This window comes from Populus alba, chromosome 3 (genome assembly GCF_005239225.2).
Source record: "Populus alba chromosome 3, ASM523922v2, whole genome shotgun sequence".
NCBI lineage: Eukaryota > Viridiplantae > Streptophyta > Magnoliopsida > Malpighiales > Salicaceae > Populus > Populus alba.
In genome coordinates, this window is record NC_133286.1 from 8,725,388 (window position 1) to 8,746,669 (window position 21,282).

The 21,282-nt window shown below is 32.8% G+C and overlaps 1 protein-coding gene across 6 annotated transcripts; it reads left to right on the plus strand.

The window, feature by feature from the left end:
- Positions 1 to 4,886: 4,886 nt before the first annotated feature.
- LOC118037949 (MMS19 nucleotide excision repair protein homolog) lies at positions 4,887 to 20,719 on the plus strand. Of its 6 annotated transcripts, XM_073408069.1 has the most exons (20): positions 4,887 to 5,048; positions 5,299 to 5,361; positions 5,459 to 5,513; positions 5,842 to 5,939; positions 7,291 to 7,446; positions 7,607 to 7,666; positions 8,603 to 8,791; positions 10,633 to 10,689; positions 12,683 to 12,769; positions 13,331 to 14,051; positions 15,006 to 15,385; positions 15,698 to 15,771; positions 16,261 to 16,366; positions 16,535 to 16,964; positions 17,067 to 17,421; positions 18,380 to 18,455; positions 18,543 to 18,654; positions 19,591 to 19,667; positions 19,879 to 19,959; positions 20,206 to 20,719. In XM_073408069.1, the coding sequence occupies exons 1-20, from the start codon at positions 4,977 to 4,979 to the stop codon at positions 20,296 to 20,298; spliced, it is 3,342 nt and encodes a 1,113-aa protein (XP_073264170.1). In that variant the 5' UTR covers positions 4,887 to 4,976; the 3' UTR covers positions 20,299 to 20,719. The 6 variants fall into 6 exon arrangements, with proteins under 6 accessions (XP_073264170.1, XP_034900023.1, XP_073264173.1 ...); XM_035044132.2 differs by having other exon boundaries at positions 16,535 to 17,421; XM_073408072.1 differs by lacking the exons at positions 4,887 to 5,048; positions 5,299 to 5,361 and having other exon boundaries at positions 5,481 to 5,513; positions 7,295 to 7,446; positions 8,634 to 8,791; positions 16,535 to 17,421.
- The last annotated feature ends 563 nt before the right edge of the window (positions 20,720 to 21,282 follow it).

Consider the following 21,282-nt stretch of genomic DNA (forward strand, 5'->3'; position numbering starts at 1 on the left):
GTACTAGCGATAAAATATTTAACCACAAGCATAGTTTTAATTTTGATGAATTTCATGATTATCTTCTATTTATGCATTTTGTTGTTATACATTTTACTCTTTCCTTTTTTTTTATTTAAGCATCAAGTATTTATCAAAGACTATTTCAATTAATAACTTTTCTGCATAGTTTTGAAATCCGGTTCGATCCAACGGATTGACCTGAAACCCAACTGATCCAAGGTTGGAATCGGGCCAAATTAAATAAAAAATATGAAAAGAAAAGACCCAGTGTAACCTGATTGACCATGTGACCCGGTTGACCCGACAAAACTTGATCAAAAACCCGATTATAGCCTGTTGATTTTTGTTTTCTTTTTACTAAAAGGAAGTTGTTTGATTAAAAAAAAAAGAATTGACTCGAGTAATTCGATGAGTTGGTCAAAACCCGGAACTCATTGACTTTTTTTTACTAAAATAAAGTCGTTTTGATTCTTTAAAAAATAAAAAATTGATCCGAACAAGTCGATGATCTGGTCAAAACCCAAAATTTAAATCTTGGATTAGACCAGCCATTAGATCGTATCTAAAAACTATTTTTTATTGTCTAATTCGTGCAATCATCATGATATCAATCTACCTCATCAAACTTGACGAGAATTTTCTTTTTCCTTAAAAGTGAAAGATTTTTAATTACATGCATTCATTATTAAGATTTAAGAAATGTCATTGAAAGAAGTCTCGGTTTATCGATGAAGGCTAGGTATAACATCTTGGATGATATTCTAAGTTATCTATTACGAAGATAAGAATTAATTTTAATTGCTTGTACCACATTGCATAATTTTGTTCCATTAAAAAATGATAATACGGTAAAGAATTATTAGAATTTCCCCCATAAAAATGATAATAATGCGGTGAAAGAAGGTATTAAAGTGGATGTTCTTAATTATGGAAGATTATTTTCAGTTTGGCTTAGTTTTTATTAAAAAAAAATAACAAAATTGAATTTTTTAAAAAATCAAAATCAGTTCAAACCGACTAGTTTCAATTCGGTTCAATGTTTTAGGACAAAACCCGGTTCAAACCGGTTTGGTTAGGTTTTTTCAGTTTGACTCGGTTTTTGACTTTAGTTTTTTTTTATTTGGCTCGGTTTTTTCAGATTTGGATTCGGTTCGGTCCGGCTTAGTTTTTTTCGGTTTCAAGCTTATAAAATTGAACCAGTTTGTTTTTTTCAAAATTTTAATATGTTTTTTTTTTCACGATTTGATTTTTTCGGTTATTTTTTTTTTTAATTGGTTTTTTGATTTTTTTGCTCACCCCTATTTTTAATAGCTAATAAGCTTGGTTAGACAAGCCATTATAGACTAACTATGGAATAATATAATAATCATTAATTTTATTATATATTAATTAATATAACAATTCAATCAAACTTTATTATTAATAGACACTCTAGTGAAAATCTTTAACTACTGTTATGCTTTTTTATATATTTTATTCCATTTCATTAGGTTAATTTTCTCTCTCTAAAGAGAACAATTATAAATAAATAATGGATAATATATACTGTTAAGATGAGAAAACAATATTTGTTTATGAAAAAAATATAAAGAATATCCTAGAACACAAGTTTAATTTGAACACAATTTTTATTTTATTATTTTTCTCTAAACAACAAAACAATATAGTTCGAACATATTTCTCAATTTTCTAAATTAGAAAAATATTTTTAAACTTTAAGAAATGAACAAGTTTTCTTATTTTTTTATTAAAAAATAAAGAGTTTAAAAAAAGTACAAAATTGGAATTGAAAACTAGAAAATGTTTTATGTTACTGACACACCTAACTTTTTCAAAAAAAAAAAAAACAATAATAACCCCAAATTTTAAGATTCCATACATCTTAGAGGATGTTTGACATTGCGATGGAAAAGCATTTTTCAAAAGATTTGAATTTTTTTGCTGTTTTAAATTAATATATTTTTAATATTTTTCAAATTATTTTGATGTGCTGATTTCAAAAATAATTTTTAAAAAATAATAAAAATATTATTGACATGCTTTTCTTAGTAAAAAACATTTTAAAAAGCAACAACAACCATACTCTCAAACATCTTGTTTCAATGAACTCCCATTTTCTTAGTCTTGCAATTTCAAAAGATATTAATCAATACATTTCAAATTAATTTATTTTAGAGAAGTACATTGCTCCTCCAAATTTTCTCCATTTCTTTCCCTTTTCTATTCTTTTCAAATTTAATTTATTCTCTTATATTGGCCTTCGCAAGTCACAACTAAAATTCAAGACATGTCCTGAATTTATCGATGTTAGTTTTTTTATAGGATGACACCTTATTATAGGTAGAATTCACTTCTTGACATCCAAGCTTATTAGAATAAAAATTAACAATACTCTAAAAGGTATGAAAAAAGTATTGTAGCTTTCCCTACACTTTTTATTTTTATTATACTAATATATATTTTTTTTTTACTTGTTTATTTTTTTTCTTATGATTGACTTCTTTTTCAAAAAAAAAATTATGTTTTTTTCAAAATTATTTTTGTTGATGTTTTTATAACATTGAACTGGTTGAGAATTTAGTTCTGTCATTTAAAAAAAACATTGTGGATTGCTATAATGTTTCCCTGTATGATTTTTTTTCTTTTTTTTATGATTTTTTTTTCTAAAATGATCATTTTTGGTTTTTTTTTTTTCATATTGAGCTGATTGAGAATTTAGCTTTGTAGTTTTTTTTTTATATATATAAAATAACATTTTAGATTACTACAGTATTTTCCCCACATGGTTTTTGTTTTGGTATAATATTTCTCCACATGTTTTTTTTTTAAATTATCTTTGTTGAATTTTTAATATTAAGTTGGTTGAGAATTTAGCTTTAGCTTCCCCCACATGTTTTTTTCTTTATATTTTTATTTTTATTTTTCCCCCAAAATTGTCTTCTTTTTTTTTTTTTTTTCAGAATTATTTTTATCAATTTTATTTTTTTAATATTGAACTGGTTGAGAATCTATCTTTATAGTTTTTTCTTTAAAACACTGTGATTGCTACAGTGTTTTTCCATATGATTTTTTTCTTTTTTCTTTTTTTTTAAAAATTATCTTTGTCAATTTTAGTTTTTTTCTTATTGAGCTGATTGATAATTTAGTTTTGTAGTTTTTTTCTTGAAAAAAAAAACATTATGGATTGTTACATTGTTTCCCCACATGATTTTTTCTTACTACAGTGTTTCCCCATATGTTTTTTTTATCGATTTGTTTTTAAAATTATCTTTGTTGAATTTATTTTTTTCATACTAAGCTGGTTCAAAATTTAGCTTTGTAGTTTTTTTTCTTTAAAACACCGTTGATTGCTAAAGTGTTTCTCCAATAATTTTTTTTTGTTGTAATTTTTTTCAAAATTGTCTTTATCGATTTTATTATTTTTAATATTGAGCTGATTGAAAATTACAATTACAGATTTTTTTATGAAACACTATTGATTGCTACAGTGTTTTTCTACATAGTTTTTTTTTTTTTTCATTTCGGTTTTTTTTATGATTGTTTCCAAAATTATTTTTATTGATTTTATTTTTTTAATATTGAGTTGGTTAAGAATTATAATTGTATATTTCCTCACAAAACACTTATAGATTGCTGCAGTGTTTCCCTACATGATTTTTTTTTTCCTTTTTTTATGATTTTTTTTCAAAATTATCTTTATCTATTTTTTTTTTAATAATAAGCTGATTGAGAATTTAGAGGGTGTTTGAGAGTGTGGTTGCTTTTCAAAGTGCTTTCACTCAGAAAAGTATGGCAATAATATTTTTTTTATTTTTTAAAAATCATTTTTAAGATCAGTGCATCAAAATGATTTGAAAACATCAAAAACATATTAATTCAAAGCAAAAAAAAAAATTCAAATTATTTCGGAAGCGCTTTTGAAAAGCACTCTCAAACAGCCTCTTAGTTTTGTAGTTTAATTTTTTTTGAAAACATTGTGGATTGCAATAGTGTTTTTTCATATAATATATATTTTTAAAAAAATTTATGATTTTTTTTACAAATCCATGACAACACACGAGCATGCCATAAGTTCGTGGCAACGTGAGGGCATATCAACTAATATTTTCGTATTTTGTGTGGCTTCATTGTTCTTAAGAGTTATTGTGGGTTGATGTCAAGTGTCGACAAGCTATTTGTACCTTTTAAGGAGGTACTGTTATTAAAAAAAAGATATGAGTTTGGGTTTATTTATAAGATTATGATTAAGATTCAAGAGTTGTTATCTAGTATTATAATTACTAAGAATTTATGGTTTGTGAAAGTCTAGATAATGAACTAGTTGTACAAAGGGAAGACACGTCACTTTCAATGCACTTTACCTAAAGTAAATTGCATTGTTATTTGATTGTTTTTCTAGGTTGAGTTTCTATTCGTTATTTTTTTTTTAAGTTTATGGCAAGTTCCTTTCGTGAGAGAATCTCTACCTCATCAGATTTAATACTAACTATTCTAAAGTTTAAATTTTAGCATCACATTAATTTTGTATTTTATATCTTTAATATTTAAGGGTGTATTTTATAATGTAGCTTTACATTTTCAAATATTAAAATCTACATCTAAATAATTGTTTTTTAAAAAAATATAGAAAAAACTCATAGAAAAATATTGTTAAACTTTTTAATTAAGATTTGTTTAGAAGTGTGATAATTTTTTTTTTTAAAATTATATTTACTTGAAAATGTGTTAAAATAATATATATTTTTAATTTATTTTTAATATTTATATATTAAAATCATCTACAAATATATATAAAAACTAATTTAAAATTAAAATAAAATTTCAAAACTTTTTTAAAATATGATTAAAATGCAATGCCAAACAGTGATATAATGAAACGCTCAGTCTCTCCCTTCAAACTCACCAAAACGGTATAAACCTCTTTTCTTTTCTGTTAGCTCCCAAAACCCTAAAATTCTCTCCACTCACAAACAATGGCAGAACCGAGTCAGCTGACTCAGCATATTGAATCTTTTGTTGACTCATCACGCTCCTCTACTCAGCAGGTTCAAGGCCTACTTTACTCTTAATCGCACAAGCTCCTCAGTTTTGAACTTTTACCTCTTCATTTTTTAGCCTTTTAAACTCTTCAATTGGCTGCTCCATATATTCATAGGAAGCTTAATTTCTCAATTATTGTTGAATATATAAAAACAAAAATGAAAAAAAAAAAAAAATCAGATATTTTTCCAAATTTAGAATAGTTTTGGTTTTGTTTGTAATGTATTTAATTAATAATTCGTGTCTTAAGTGCAGGCTGCAAGTTTGGATGCAATAGTTTCCTTCGTGAAGAATGATGTAGTAACTATATCATCACTGGTATAATTCGCTTTTTTTTTTTTTTTCTTACAATGTTTTTCATGGTTATGGTCGTTTTTTCGGTGAACTATTGTATTGATGCTTGTGTTATGCTTAGGTTAGGGAGATGGAGATGTATCTGACTACAACAGATAGCATAATCCGTGCACGAGGTACTTTTTGTTACTGTAATACTTTATGTTTGCTTATGTTGATTAATGTGCAAATAAATGATGAGTACCAATCCTTTCTGAAAAATGGTTCTTAAGCAAATTATATGGTATATGGTTATAATGTGGGGACAATTTTTTCATTTTGAGCATGTTTACGGCATTATGGGGTAAACTATTTGTGATTGTTTTTCGGTGATAGGAAATTTTAAACTAATTCAAGCATGCTAGTAAAAATTGTGCTATCCTCTTGTTTATTTATTTATTTATTTTTTTGAAACACCATACTCTGAGAAAGCTCTTTGAATAATTTTTTTTTTTACTGTTTCAGGCATCCTTCTGCTTGGAGAAGCACTTAAATGTCTTTCATCAAAGCCGCTGGATGCTGCTACTATTCATAGCATGACGTCTTTCTTCAAAGAGCGACTGGTGAGTTTGTCATTTTGCAATGCATATACATGTACATGGAAGAGGCTGCAATATATAATAATTTATGTTATTTAGGTGTTTCTGGTGTTTATGGCTTATCTGCTGTTTTTGTTTCATTTTACGCTGTAAAATTAGCTGCACACCTTTGATACTATGCTTGAAGAAATTTCTTCTTGGTTCCGCTATATTGCACAAAGTCTTGTCCATTGTAATTTTGATCTCAATACACTTGACTGGTGATCTGGGAATCCATTAGAGAATACATGAGATTGTGCACATTTAAAGAAGAAGTCAAATGAAGTATTTCTAAGGTTTGCTTATTCTGGAAACATTCTTACCTATGTTGCCATGTGATTGGTTCCATGTTCCTCCTATAAAGTTGGATAGGTTTTGTTGGACTCTTTTTTTCTATGTTTAGATTCTCCTTCCTGATTAGTCTTGGTTTTACTTTGAAGCCTTTCTTTGAGTTTCTATGTGGTAAGGATGGAGTCATTTCAGTGAAAGATGTCTGCAAGCACAAATGCTGGATTGTTGGTGCAATACAAAATCCTTCGTCATTTATTTTTTTTAGGAATATTTGTTTATGCTGGTATGGTTATTGATTACAATTCTAGTGAGAACTCAATCATCGTTTCCTTACAAGGATTCAATTATGGTGCACATATGAATAGAAAGAATAGATCCAATTTGGTATATGCTCTGGGTACGCAAGCTGGGATTGTAAGTACCACACTTCTTCAGAAAAGGGGGAAGCTTGAAATGGCATTGGCTAGAAGGAAAGCTGGGCAGTCCGCAGCTTTGAGTTCTTAAGCTAGGAGTTTTCCCTTCTTTCTTCTGGTTAGGAGGATTGAATTTCCTTCAGGCTGAAGGTAAAGTAGCATTTGAGTTGAGTTACTAATGGAAGAGTACTGTAGGTAACTGTACTACACTTCCTTAAAATAGCCTTGTATCAATAGATAGAGTGGATGCTAGAGTCATCCCTATGTAATGGGCTTTAAAGCTCAGTTATAGACTACAGTTTTCTAAATTGTAGTGATTACCAGGTCTTTAGTAGGTTATGAAATGCTGAATTGGTGGTTTATTTTACTTACTATGTCCTCGCCATGTATTTAGGTCCTGTTAATGCATTCTTTGTTATGGCCTCGCTTCTTTTTTCATACATAAAGTCCAGATTATACTTTGAAACCTATTTGATGGTCCATGCTCACGCTCATTACTATGAGTTTTGATTAGTATGGGTTTCAACAATCTAATCCTTTTTTCATTCTTTTTATTTTGGCCAGGTAGTGATTAGCTATACTCTTTATTATATTGCATCAAAATTATAAAGATGATATTATCCTTATATCAGGCAGATTGGAGAGCTTTACGTGGTGCACTTGTTGGTTGTTTGGCATTGGTGAAAAGGAAAAGTGGTGGTATGGTCATTAGCAGTGATGCTAAAGGAGTTGCAGAGTCTTTTTTGCAAAACTTGCAGGTTCAGTCTTTAGGACAACATGACAGGAAGGTAGGATTGTCTACACATGTAATTCTAATGCCAACTCTTCCAGAAGTTACAACAGCTTTCTGTCTGGATTAACTTTGCACCCTGGTTTTTCTCTCCATTTTTTTAGTAATTTCTTTGTGAAATTTCAACTTTAGAACTTACCATTAAATTCTTCTTGCAGCTTTGCTTTGAACTTATGGAATGTCTGCTAGAACACTATCCCCACGCTGTTGCTTCTCTGGTATCTCTTCAGTCTCACTTTCCCTTAACTCATACTTTCCAGTTTCAAGTGAATGACTCAAAAAAGTTAGAAAAGAGAAAGAATAAAAGTGGATTCAACCTCAGCCAAACTCGGAACTTGGTTCAAGCTTGTATCATAATTGTGCAATGAAACAAAAAATTGTGTAATAGGGGAGATGCCAAATTTTGTCTCCCGAACAATGGCCTTTTGTCATTGTTATTTATCAGTGGTTGTTGCTTGGTGGAATGGTGATGTTCTGGGAAAATGTCTACTTCAGGTTTTTGTCCCATGACCTGTTTCATGAAAGAGTTGGAAGAGTAGGATTGTCTCCCATTTCCCCTCTTATGACCTATTTTGATGTAGTTGTAACTGGGAATACCTTTTTCCATGATGTAGAACAATATGAGAAGCTGAACAAGGGTATTGTTGGGTTCAAAATGATTTTTATATAAGCAGCACAAGGTTATTTAGGATAGTTGCTCATGATGAAACATAACCATGAAATCCATTTGCTTGCTTAAATCATTGTTAGTTATACCTGTGAAATTCATAGTTATTATGATCCATACATTAACACTATAGATGCAACCCACTGATCTTATTGAACGATATTTATCTGAAATTTTGGGTACGTTGTCAATTAAAATATGATTGGCAGAGTAGATCCTCGTATTATCCTAAATGTTAGCTTACTTGAGTTGTTTCTAGCTCTATCAAAATCTTATTCTTGATAGCCCCAACTTTGTGCAAAAGTCTGAGGGATACGTTTCTAAAACTCTACTCTCAGAAACCCCACCATTACCACCTGATAAACTTTTATACCATATACAAACACCACTTGGTGTTTGTCACATAGTGTTGTAATTGATTTTGTTTTTTACAATGTCTTGTACTTTTCATGTTTTGATATGATCACATTGTTGATTGTGATTCTAGGGTGATGATCTTATTTATGGAATTTGTGAAGCTATTGATGGAGAAAAGGATCCTCAATGCCTAATGCTAGCATTTCACATCATGGAGGTTCTAGTGCGAGTGTTTCCTGATCCTTGTGGTCCCATAGAAAGTTTTGCTAGCGATCTATTTGGCATTTTGAGCAGTTACTTTCCCATTCATTTTACACATGTAAGCTTCATATACCAATCACTCTTTTGTATGGACCAGTTGTCTGGATATGATTGCTTTTCACTTATATTTTTTTTCCCCTTCCTGCAGCTGCCTTATTAAGAGTCTCAGGTTTTGCATTGTGTCTACATGTATATACATGATATTCAAGGAGCATTTTTGAACCTTCCCTTTTAAATGACAAGTGATGCATGTCTTAGGCTTATTTTTTGTTTTACTTGGATGTCGTAAACTCTTTTTTCTTTTCATGGGGGTGCTTAAGTGACCGCTTGAAGTTTAGGGAGTTTACCATCTAGTTAAATTCTTTGGTCTATTGTCTACCTCGGCAACTTTTTTTTTTTCATGACACAGAATCTTAATTTTGAGAGGTTTCAGAGGCCTCATGTATTAGATTTGTAGAAAGTGCCTTCATCTTTTCTTATGTAGCCATACTTGTTCTCTTAATGCTGGATGAGATGCCTGTAGTAGTTATTTGCTGTATTGGATATTTTATTAGTTTTTGGTTCAGCCAAATGTTAGTGTTTGCGAGTACCATTTTACTTGCAGTCAATCATACATTTGCCAATAAGGTTATGTTGATGCATAAGATCATAGTTCTAAATCTTGTAATGATGCTAAGCATGGTTTTATTTGGATATGATCTCTAATTCATGTTGTTTTCATCGGTAACCAATGCTGGTCTTAAGACACTTTCAAAAAAATAAAATAAAATTGTAGAATGTGATTGCTTTATCATCTGGTTCCTGCACCACAACAAGAATATCTAATAGCTTCAGCAGTTCAACTACTATTTCTTACCAACAATTTGAATTATGCTAAAGTCTAACATGTATTTCTACATTTCTATGAATTTGATGCTCAAGTTTTCAAAAAAGAAAAAAAAAAACCCATCTCTTGTTAATAATAAATCAACTTGGAAGGGATTTTGATGCTTAAGCTTTAAGATGCCTACAAAGCACTGCCATAGTTGTTAAAATTTTCTTGCTCAATTCAACTGCACTATAATTTGTTGGGGAGGAGGTTGTGTTCTGTGAGGGAGGACTACTGCTTGCCACAAAAAAATTTATAAATAACAAAAGAGATTTGCTATACAGTGAGAAGGGAAACTAGGAGCAGGGGATTCATTCAACTTGCATGGCATTTTAGATCCTTTGGAATCAAGTCGTGAAAACTTTTGGAAGCTGGAAATGCTTGAAACACTTGACAATTGATAGCCAGATATTTAACTTTGGCTTTTGGTTCGATTGCAGTTATTGCAGAAGTTAAGTTAAACAATGAAACTTATCAGATGTTTATAATGAAAACATCAATTTGAGTCATACTACTGTGTGAAGGTCTGTTGTCCATCAAACTTTGGGATAATTTGAAAGTGGAATTAGTTTCTGGAAATTTGTGGAGAACAGATGGTATTCTGAAACTGTGTTCGATATAAATCCATAAGCATAACCAGCGGGGAAAGGAAGTAATGTAGCTCGTGGGGTTCATTTCATTATGGGCACTGGCATGGGTTAGCAGATAAAGCTAAGTGTCAGTGGCCTTTTTGGGATAATGACAGATTTGAGCCCATGTTGGGTGCAGTGGAGGAGGTTTCTGAGTGTAAATTTATGAAAGAAAATAAGAAACTTCAATTTTAGATTTTGTTTTTGGTGTTTTGGAACCATCAATAACTTTAAGAGCCTTGATGCAGAATCTTAAGTTGTATTATTAAATGCCCTTTCCTGTTGCTCTACTTGTGAATGTGAAATGAATTTGATCTTATTCTCTTACTCATTCTTTATATTAATATGGTTCTGCATTTATTGATTTTTGATATGCATTATTTTATTTCTTTGCATTTCTAGCCAAAAGCTGAAGAGGATGTTGAGGTGAAAAGGGATGATCTTTCAAGGGCATTAATGGTATCTACTGCTGTTCTGTTAAAAATTTCTGGCTTGTAGTAGATATTTTCTCTCTTGAAATTTTCCTAGCTATATTGCTCTGGAAGTAAATCTTATATTTTATTGGCTGCAATGTAAAGCTGGTTTTGTTATTTTCTGTTAAATCTCTATCATCACTTCCATAGTTGGTAATGATACTGTGCTTTGGTGCAAGCCTGCAAGAGCATAAGAAGGTAAATATTTGGCAGGCTCATATTACTCAATTAAGCTTTATTCTTATCAAATATATGGTGGTCACACCTTGCCCAGTTTTCTTGGACATTTCATGGTTGAGTTTAGATAGCATTTTGTAGTGAAAAGGCACTGTGTAGATTGTATCGAGATTTGCTGCACTTGCAGCTGAATAGACTATTTGGAAGGAGCAGAGTTTATGGATATTTTGATGACCATACTCTTCTGAGGCAATAAATAGTTCTCTTAGCCACATTGTGATGCAGGACAAGTTTGGGGCTGTTCTGGACGACTTTCAGGAGATGTTTGGTGCTGTGAACAGTGCAGTTTACAGTGTTTTAGTTGATTTTAGGCTGAACCTTTGATTGGTAATTGTTTTAGGGTTGTCTAGGTATGTGTGAGAGTTTGTTTAGGGAATTTAATGAGTGCTTTAAGATAATTTGATGGGATTTGCTTGTTGGAAATTGTGGAAAGGATAGTCAGACTAACAAGGTTTCTAGGAGTCAAACCTTAAGGATAGAAAAAACAAAGCTTCACACCTGGGATTCTTAGCAGTCACACCTAAGGGAAAATTGAATCCCACAATCAAAAGCAAATTTCTGAAAATTTAATCTTAAACTTCAATTAAAAAATTGAACATTACATAACCTTTATATAGAGTTGCTAGTCCTCCAAGCTCAACAAGACACTTATTGTTCTAGATAAGAAAATACTAAGTCTATTTAGAAAAGGAAAAACCTAATAAAGCTAGTTACTTTAGAACTGGTAGAATACTGATTGTAAACTAAAACCTAGACTTAAATAATTGTCCAGATTTTCCAGAAAATCTGAAATTACATAAATACCATTGACTACAAATGCACATTAATTTTTCTTCTTTTGCTGTCTGTGCCACACTGTGGACTTCTATTTCTTGGCCTCTGGTAGGAGTCTCTTTAGCTGTTGGATAGCAGGATCAGAAGCCCTAATGTCGCTACTCAGGTTCTTAGAAGATGTTGCAGGTCAAAATTGCTGTTCATAGAAATTTCTGGGAGTAGTAGTAGAAATAACTTACTAATGTTTATGTTGTTCTCTGCCTTTGGAAGGATAGTTATATGCTAGAGTTGCATGTCCTAGACAAGGTTTGTGGAAATCATATTGCCAATGATGTAAAGTGCATGTGTTTATGAATTTGAAGGAATTTTTTTTTGGTGTCTTGGGGGGGGGGGGTTTAAACTTTCAATTCTTAAAATATGACAATACTAAGATTAAAATAAATAAATGGATCATCTTAAAACTAACAACATACAAGAAATTATCTAAGAACATGCTTGCATGCTCAAATAATGCAAATCTTACATGTCCTATGAAAGTTAAGAACAAAAATAGCAAATGGTGGGGGTCATAGATGATGCCTATGCTTTTGGCTGTTGGACTATTGCTGAAAGGAGTTTGTCTAATTGCGAAAGGGAAATAAAACCATATCCTGGAAGGGAGCTGAATTCCTTCCATTTGGAAGATATGTTTTCTGTTAACAAGGTGAAACCAAGTGATATATTCCTTGGAAATGTGGTTTAAACAGATGTAATTTGCCACTTGAAACTTTTAATTAGGTGAGAGAGCTCCCACAAACTAATGTGGTAAAAGTTTGCATATAATTTCCATCCTACCTTGCTATGATGTTTCATTAGGTTTATTGCTTTGGTTTTTTTTTTTTTTTACTTTAAATATTGTATAAACTGCCAGAGATCATGTTGAAAGAGCGACCTTTCTTGACTATATTTTCTACTCTCTTTTTTTACAGCTTGCACTATCATCCTCACCTCTTTTCGAGCCATCTGTCATTCCGTTGCTTCTTGAGAAACTTTCTTCCTCCCTATCATCCGCGAAGGTCAGTTCTGTTTAACTTAAGCTAGATTTTAGCAATTGATGATTATGCAGATAGGCTTACTCGTATGCTAGCTGAACATGATTTTGGAATGTTAAAGTCCAATGCTTAGTCAAAATACGTGATTTTCCATCTCCATCTTCTGTTTTTCCTTTTCAATGCAAAACTAGAAAATGTTTTCATTTTGTTAAAATAGAAAACTTTTTTCAAATTGTAAAATATTAAACATCAGGCACAAAGTTGATTCATAATGTGGAGGGTCCTTTGGAAAAAAAGGAAAAAAAATATAAATGAAAGCCTTATTGATATTTCTTTGTTTTCCATGTGGTAAACACAAGCAAATAAGGTTGGTTTTTATGAGGGAAATGTTGAAAATAACTTTGATAGTGCTCGTAAACCCAATATAAACTTGGAAAACTGCAAATCAAGATTTGGAGTTTTGTGTTTTGAAATAATATTTGAATAATAAACTCCAATTCGTACTTCTCCATAACTTTCCCAAAAGGTTCTTGTTTTTGAAATCTGTAGAATGCATAAATATGTATTCTGTTTATATGTTTCCAGGTTGATTCATTAAAGTACCTTAGCTATTGCACATCAAAGTATGGAGCAGAAAGAATCGCAAAACATGCTGGAGCTATTTGGTCTTCACTGAAAGATGCAATATTTACTTCAGGACAATCATTTGTGTTATCCTTTACCCCAGAATCCCTAGGTGGTCTAGGCTGTCAGGAGAATGAAATAGCAGCTGAAGCACTGGCTCTACTGGAAAAGGTTGTTATCCAAAATAATGATTTGTTCTCAAGTATGATTGTTGGTGATGAAGAAATAAATATGGTTTTGAATTCCATCACTGGCTGCCAGAGTTACAATGAAATTCCCTTGCAAAGCACACAGAAACTGTATTCAGTCGGTCGTATCCTTTATGTTTCTGTGAAGGCATCTGTTGCTTCCTGCAGTAGAATTTTTCAATATTTCTTCTCCTGCTTGATGGAGAGCATGGGGCTTCCAGTTGTGAATGGATCTGGGACTTGCTCTTTTAATGATGACTGCATGATCTCCAAAAGACCTGATCACGGATCTCTTTATCTCTGTGTTGAACTTCTTGGAGCATGCAGGGATTTGGCCATCAGTTCCGGTGATCTTGCATCACAATGTGTTTCTGCAAATGAGACATGGTGCTGCTTGCTTCAGAGATTTTCTACCTCTTTAAGCAAGATTTTCAGTTCAACCCTGGCAACAACTACAGACAAGCCTGCTCATGACGCGGATGTGTATCTTGGAGGTAAATGCTTTGGTTTGCAGTGCTATTGAGGTGGTCATTGTTCCCATTTCTTTTTCTATTTTAAATTGCAAGTTTTTGGATATTTCTCAATAAGCTTGCCTTGGGTTGTCTACCAACTCGAGTAATTGATTCTAGGTTCAGAACCAATGGAGATCTGGCATTTATGTTACCTAGATCTGGGTACAAGGAGTTGGACCTGAGAGTTCTAATGTAAATTATATTTGATCCCAAAATCTTTCTATTGCTGACTTGTTTTAGTGCCTGAACAAATTCTGTACCATGGGTGAGTTCAAAAGTGTGAACTTTGGGATTTATTTTGTAAGAGTTGGTTTCCCTTTGGATTTTATAAAAATCAAGAAGAAAGGAGCCCTTTCTGTACGTGAACAAGAGAATGTAGTTTCTTATTGCCACATATAATGTAACTCTCGTTTTCCTAATTGATTTTGATATCCAAACCTAGTTTTAGAGTAGGAAGATTTTCCCCACTCTTGGGTCTGCCTGATGCACCTGGACATGCATCATGTGTCCAATGTGCCACCCACCATCAATAGCCTGCCATTTCCAGGAAGGAAAACATGCTTGCAGTACCTGTGCTGGAAGCAAATAGAAAACGTACTTTTTTTTTTGGGTTTTATGAGATGTAAATGTGGACATATTACAGCTCCTGGAAACATATGCAGTGGTATTATAAGTCAAGGAATATAAGTCTGATATATGGTGCTAAAACTAAAGCACCATTGAGGTTTTAAGAAAAATAGTTGTTTTCAGTCTTTGCTTCCCATTAGTTGTCAAGGAATATAACTCTGATATATGTTCCTAGATGAAGCACCGATCAGCCTTTTCCTTCCATTAGTTGCTGTTTGGACTCTCAGCATAATTTGTTGACTAGTTACAGGAACTCAAACATAAAAAAATTCTGATTGCATGCTTTTCTATTTTGTAATTGATGTGCAGTGAAGGGTTTGCAAATTCTAGCTACATTCCCTGGAGGCTATTTACTAGTATCAAAATCTACTTGTGAAAGTATTTTGATGACCTTTGTATCTATTATCACTGTTGATTTCAACAAGACATTGTTGTGGAAACTGTCGGTGAAGGCACTGGTTCAGATTGGCTTGTTTATTCATGGTAGTAACGAGTCTGAGAAGTCAATGAGCTATATGGATATTGTTGTTCAGAAGATTGTTTCAATGATATCATCTGATAATCATGATATACCATTTCAACTCCAACTGGAAGCCATCTCTGACATTGGCACAAGTGGGCTTCAATATATGCTGAAAATTGTTACTGGATTGCAAGAAGTTATATGTGCCAATCTAGCTGAGGTTTATGTACGTATGTTCAACAACCTCTAAACGCTTTATAAGAGCTCAGGGAATGTCCCCATTGAAAGAACATGATACTTGGACACCCATGCACTGTCTTATTTTTTTCTTTTTGTGTGCGCTTAAATGTCGAAAAAAAATGTCTCTTCTAAATTCAGTGAGTGATTTCCATAGATTGCATTACAATTGTGCCTACTCTAGCATTGGGGACATTTCACCGGGTTCTTCTGTTAGTTTTAGTTTTTTCCTCCCTACAATCTGATTTTCATATCTGGACCTATAGATCTGATGGTACAAGTTTCTGTTGTGCTTCCATAGGTTCAAGGAAATGTGAAATCAGCAAAGGTCATAATTCATCTTTTGGAATGTTATTCAAATGAGTTGCTTCCATGGTACAGCATCTCTACCTTGACCATCCCTATCCTTTTTTGCTAAATTCATTATCTGTGTTTGTATCCTCTCAAACTACAATCTGTTACAAGTATTCCTAGTAGTGACTTGTCAATACTGGCATGGCCCATTACATTGCACCTTTGTGCATGCAAGTTTACAAATGAAAGATGTAATAAGCATTAAATAAGTTCTTTTTTTCTTTTTTGTTTCAATCAATTCATTGTATTATGAGGTTTGGTTGGTTTTTCACATAAGAGGCACCTTTGATGTAAGGAGGTGGAATACTTACCTACAATTAACAATCCTCTTTCCTGTTTGTGTGCTTATAGCAAAGATGTTTCCCCTTTTGAGACTTCATTTCTTTTTTAAGGGGTGGGTTGCACAGGGGTTTGGTTAGCAATGGGGTGGGGGTTGGGGGGTGGGTGGGGTGGGGTTATTTGCTGTTCTTTTTTTCCTGTTGATGTAGATTTTTTTTGGAATGGTCTCAGGATTCAGAAATATGAAGTTTTCGAGGAAGTCTTGCTCCAATTTGTTGTCTGCATATGGAACCAAATAGAAAATTGCATGGCCTTTCCTGATGGAATCTTTGAAAAAGTGAGTATTACTACTACTTTCAGGAATGTTACTTTCCATTTTAATATGTAGTGGTGCTAAAAAGAAATTTCTGGTGGTAGCTTGCATCAGAGAAGATAGATGTTAGTTTGAGATGCAAAATCTTTTTCTCTGAGAAATGGCTCTAACATATATTATTTCTGACTTCAGGAGCTTCTTGATGCTACAATGAAAGTGATGAAGCTTGTTGTTGCTTCTTGTTCAGTGGAAAGCCAGAACATAATAATTGATAAAGCTTATGCTGTACTCTCATCGAGCACTTTCTTATCAATGAAGGATTCCTTGTCCTCTCTTCAAGCTCAACTAGAAGAGTTAGAAGATACTCAAGAAACGGACAAATTTTCCAGTAGAGATGAGTGGATTCATTCTTTATTTACATCAGTAATTATAGCACTTCGTCCTCAAACACGCATTCCGAATATAAGAACAGTACTGCATTTTCTCATGATTGTGTTCCTTAAGGGCTATGTTACGGCTGCTCAGGCGTTAGGTTCTCTAGTTAACAAATTGGATCTAAAGACTAGTGGAACAGAGCATTCAGGTGGTTGTACCTTTGAAGAAGCAATGGATATAATCTTCGGTAAAAATTTAAGTTCTTCTGACCATGTTCCTGCTGGGAGATCTGGTATCACAGGCTACTGGAGTGAGACAGGTCTCACTAGCTTATGCCTTGGTGCTGCAGACAGTGGTTTGCTTAAAATTCGTTCCATTGATGGGTTGGCATGGATTGGGAAAGGTTTGCTTATGCGTGGACATGAAAAGGTTAAAGACATAACTATAGTTTTTTTAGAGTGCCTGCAATCAAATGGCAGAATGGGTGCCTTGCCATTGGAAGAAAATAATTGCAACTGGGATATGCGCCTGTCTGCAATGAAATGTGCAGCAGATGCATTTCAGGTTCTTATGAGTGATTCTGAGCCTTGCTTAAACCGCAAATTTCATGCAATAATACGACCACTTTATAAGCAACGATTTTTCTCCACCATAATGCCCATCCTGCAGTCTTTGATAATTCAGTCTGACTCATTACTCTCAAGGTAAACTTCTCAAAACTAATTGCAGATTGCTTGTTTCCCTCACTTCTCTTGTTGATCCTGTACTCCTTTAGATGTTGATGGATTTTTCTTGACAACTAATAAGCAGAACCCACTTTCATGTACTTTTGGTTTCATTTTGTTGTTCTATTAGTATTGATTTGTTGACTTGGTTCATCAAAAAGTTCCAGATAAATGCCAGATCATTCCAGAAAAAAATGACGTGTCAAGGATTGGTCACTAATTTTGTTTAACCTTAAGAGTTTTGAGTAACACTGCTAATTTAACAATTTACATTCAACTGTCTATTATATGGTTCATATGATATTTTACTTGCAGACATCCAGCTGCATGGCTAGTCAAATTGATCTAGGAACTTTTGCAATTTTCTTTTTTATGTTTTTTGCAACTTTTATTATTATCTATGCATATGTTTAAAAGCTGTCATGACTTGGTTAGAATTTAGTCTGTTTTATGCCAGAAATAATACTGTGTTGTTAAATCATACTTGTTTTTCCTGTGGTGTCCATTTGTTATGGTTATTTATTAGAAATATTGAGAATAGAAAAGATTAGTCATGCTCCATCAGTGGGAAATAAAAAAGGATTAGTCCTGTTGTTGGGAGTTCCAAGAAGTTGCAAGGAAAAGATTTGAGCAGTTGCAAATTGTAACATCCCGCACCATGATGAAAATTATCTGCTATAGTAAGCCAAATAAAACCTGTAAATCTGGGTCTCTTGCTTGAGCATCCATGAGTTATAGTAGAAGTTAGATTTGCAGATGAATCCCAAGTGACATGGTTGATGTAATAGCATGATGGTCCAAAATAGATGGTTATGATTGATTGGGCGGTATCTTGATTCCTTGAGAATTTCAGATCCTCGAGAACTGTCTATAGACCAATTTCATTTGGGATGTTTGGTCCATTTCTTGATTGATAATGCAAGTTCTGTGATTTCAGATCTATGCTGTATCGGGCTTTTGCAAATGTTGTAATTGGCACCCCATTGATTGTTATCTTGAATGATGCAAAAAAGGTTAGTTTGATATCTTAGTCTTCCAGTATATTTGATTCACATCTAGCAAGCATGCTTACTAGTAAACTGAAGTATTCCATTTTCCAGTTAATTCCAATGGTGCTGGATAGCTTAAAGTTGTTGAGCAAGGATGTTTTGGATAAAGATATAATGTACAGCCTTCTGCTAGTCCTGTCAGGCATTTTGACAGATAAAAATGGTAAGACTCTTTGTATGTCAACATAATTATCTTTAATTTTAAAGGGGTGTATAATTTTTCTAACCCTTTATTTGGTAAAGAAATAATTGAAGTGAGACTCTCTGACCTTAACTGCATTGTGGTTGTGCATATCAATTTATGTGTACTCCATTCAAATTGGAACTATTCTTCCAGGTCCTTAATTCTTAAAATTTCTTCGTGGGGCTTTGTGAGTGAATCTCTCTGCCTAGTTGCTACTCCTGTAAGATTGTACATGTCATTGTGGTTGTGGGGCAGTGGTACCGGTACTTTAGTGAATGTTTCTTCTCTTTTATGTTTGTGACCTTTGGTAAAGTATATAAGAAGAGGTGTTTCACGACTGTTCGTTTTTCCTTGGGTCAAGGTGCAATTATTGCTGTGCTGGGATTTTGAAGCAAGAGATTTGATAAATGCTTAGGCCTGTTGTTGGTTGTGTTTCCTGTAAATTACTTGAACATAATTCATGTCTTTCCTCTCCATATTAATGTATCAATTAGTTCAAATCTGGAAATTTTCTTTCTTTATATTTACTTATATGGGTACATACATATATATCACTGGGTATGCTTTTCTGAGTCATTTTACTTGCAAGGATTATCTGGATACTACTCACTTGCAAGCTTCTGAGAATCGACTGTTTAGCAGTTATTAATCACGTTTAAGCTCCCAAGGCATTTACATTAAGGGCCTTTATTGTTAAGCATTCGGAATTCTTCTTGAGCTCTCTTTGTAAATCCTTGTTATTGCATATTGTCTTTAATCCATGAAAGATGAACCAAAACTGTTTTCCCAACTAGTGGAAAATGCAAGTTGTCTCCTTTTATACACAAATTGTCAAATAGGGACTATCAGGTTATGATTTATGTGTAAATTGAGTCTCCGTTAAGGTTATAATCTCTTGTATGCTTGCACATGCAGGACAAGAAGGCGTAATAGAGAATGCTCATATTATCATCAATTACCTCATTGGGTGTGTCACCTACCCTCATACGATGGTAACAGCTTTCCTCAAAAGAAATTCTAATTTTCTGCTAATTTGTGCCCTAATGTGCATTTTTGGATGTGAATTCAAATTGAAAGTCCGTTTGCCTTTTACTTCAACATCTAGTCTACTTATTTATTTCCTGCCTTTCGGTCATAAATTTCTGATCCTTGCTATCAAAACCCACAATTAAGATACTTGGATTCTTCTGCTAACATTCTCAGCTTGTCCGAGAGACAACAATTCAATGTCTTGTTGCCATGTCAGAGTTGCCTCACACAAGGATTTACCCCATGCGAATCCAGGTTTGTTAAACTTTTGAGTTGAACAAATTCAGTAGGTTTATTTCTAATTTTCATCCTTGAGCTTCCCACTCAACTTAGTGGGTGGAGTCATCAGCTAATATGCTCCTAGCAGGAGGGAGCAAGTCATGATAATTATGACATTGGCCTCTTTGCTGTATACCAATTTATGACAAGGCTTTCGCGTTGCAGCTTCTTTCTTCATTGCCCATGCCTGAATTTCTAAATTTGTATTCTCATAATTTTCAGGTGTTGCAAGCTGTATCAAAAGCTCTTGATGATCCAAAGAGGGCTGTTCGTCAAGAAGCTGTTAGATGTCGGCAAGCGTGGTCAGTGATTTAGATATATATACTTCTGTAGGTTGAAACGATGTCTCTACATGTGCACGTTCTTGCTTGCACAAGTCGATTTCAAAGTGGGAATTAATTACATCGTAATTGGTTCCTCTGCCAACATAGGGCATCAAATGCATCAATCCCGAAGCTTCCTTGGCAAAATGAATCTGTTGACATGATTGTTTTTATTATCATGTCTCTTTGTAAATATCTTGCACACTGAAAAAAAATGCCTGATGTTTTTCCCAATTATGATGGACATGGAAGTTGACCATAAATATATAACATAGGTGAGTATATGTCTCTCCCTCCCCATCAGATTGCATGGATTTCAGTTGCTTCTGTTGCCATTTGACATGTTGCGCTTGTATCATGATTACGTGATTACCAATTTCGTATGCTTCTATGAAAATTCCAATTTTTTGCCATCACATCGTGTTTAGTTGATGACTTGTCTTCCCGTTATTTAGGTTCTAGTTTATATACAGAGATATACTAGTTACATGTCCTGTGCTTTATTGCATATCGGATCAAATTTATTTCGACGCAAAAAATTAAATTAAGAAAGAAAAATTGAAGTTCATGGTGAAATTACTTTAGCACAAGACACAAGACAAAGATCACTATTCACTAAAATAGTGTAGTAGGGATGATAATTTAATTTAAAATTGATTAACACTAACCAGACATGAATGAGTGAACGTTTTTAGAACTTAATAGATAAGGGGTAGGGTATGAATATTATTAAATCTAATATGAAATTCACCAGAATATAACTAAAAATGTATAAAGTATTTTGGTAGAATATTTAGATTTTTTTAATACAATATACTTTAATATTGACATAAAACACATGAATAATATTTATTGTTTAATATATATATATATATATATATATATATATATATATATACATACACATACTTCAAATATATATATTAACTATTTTATTTTTTATTGATTAATAAATAATAGTAGATAATGGATATTC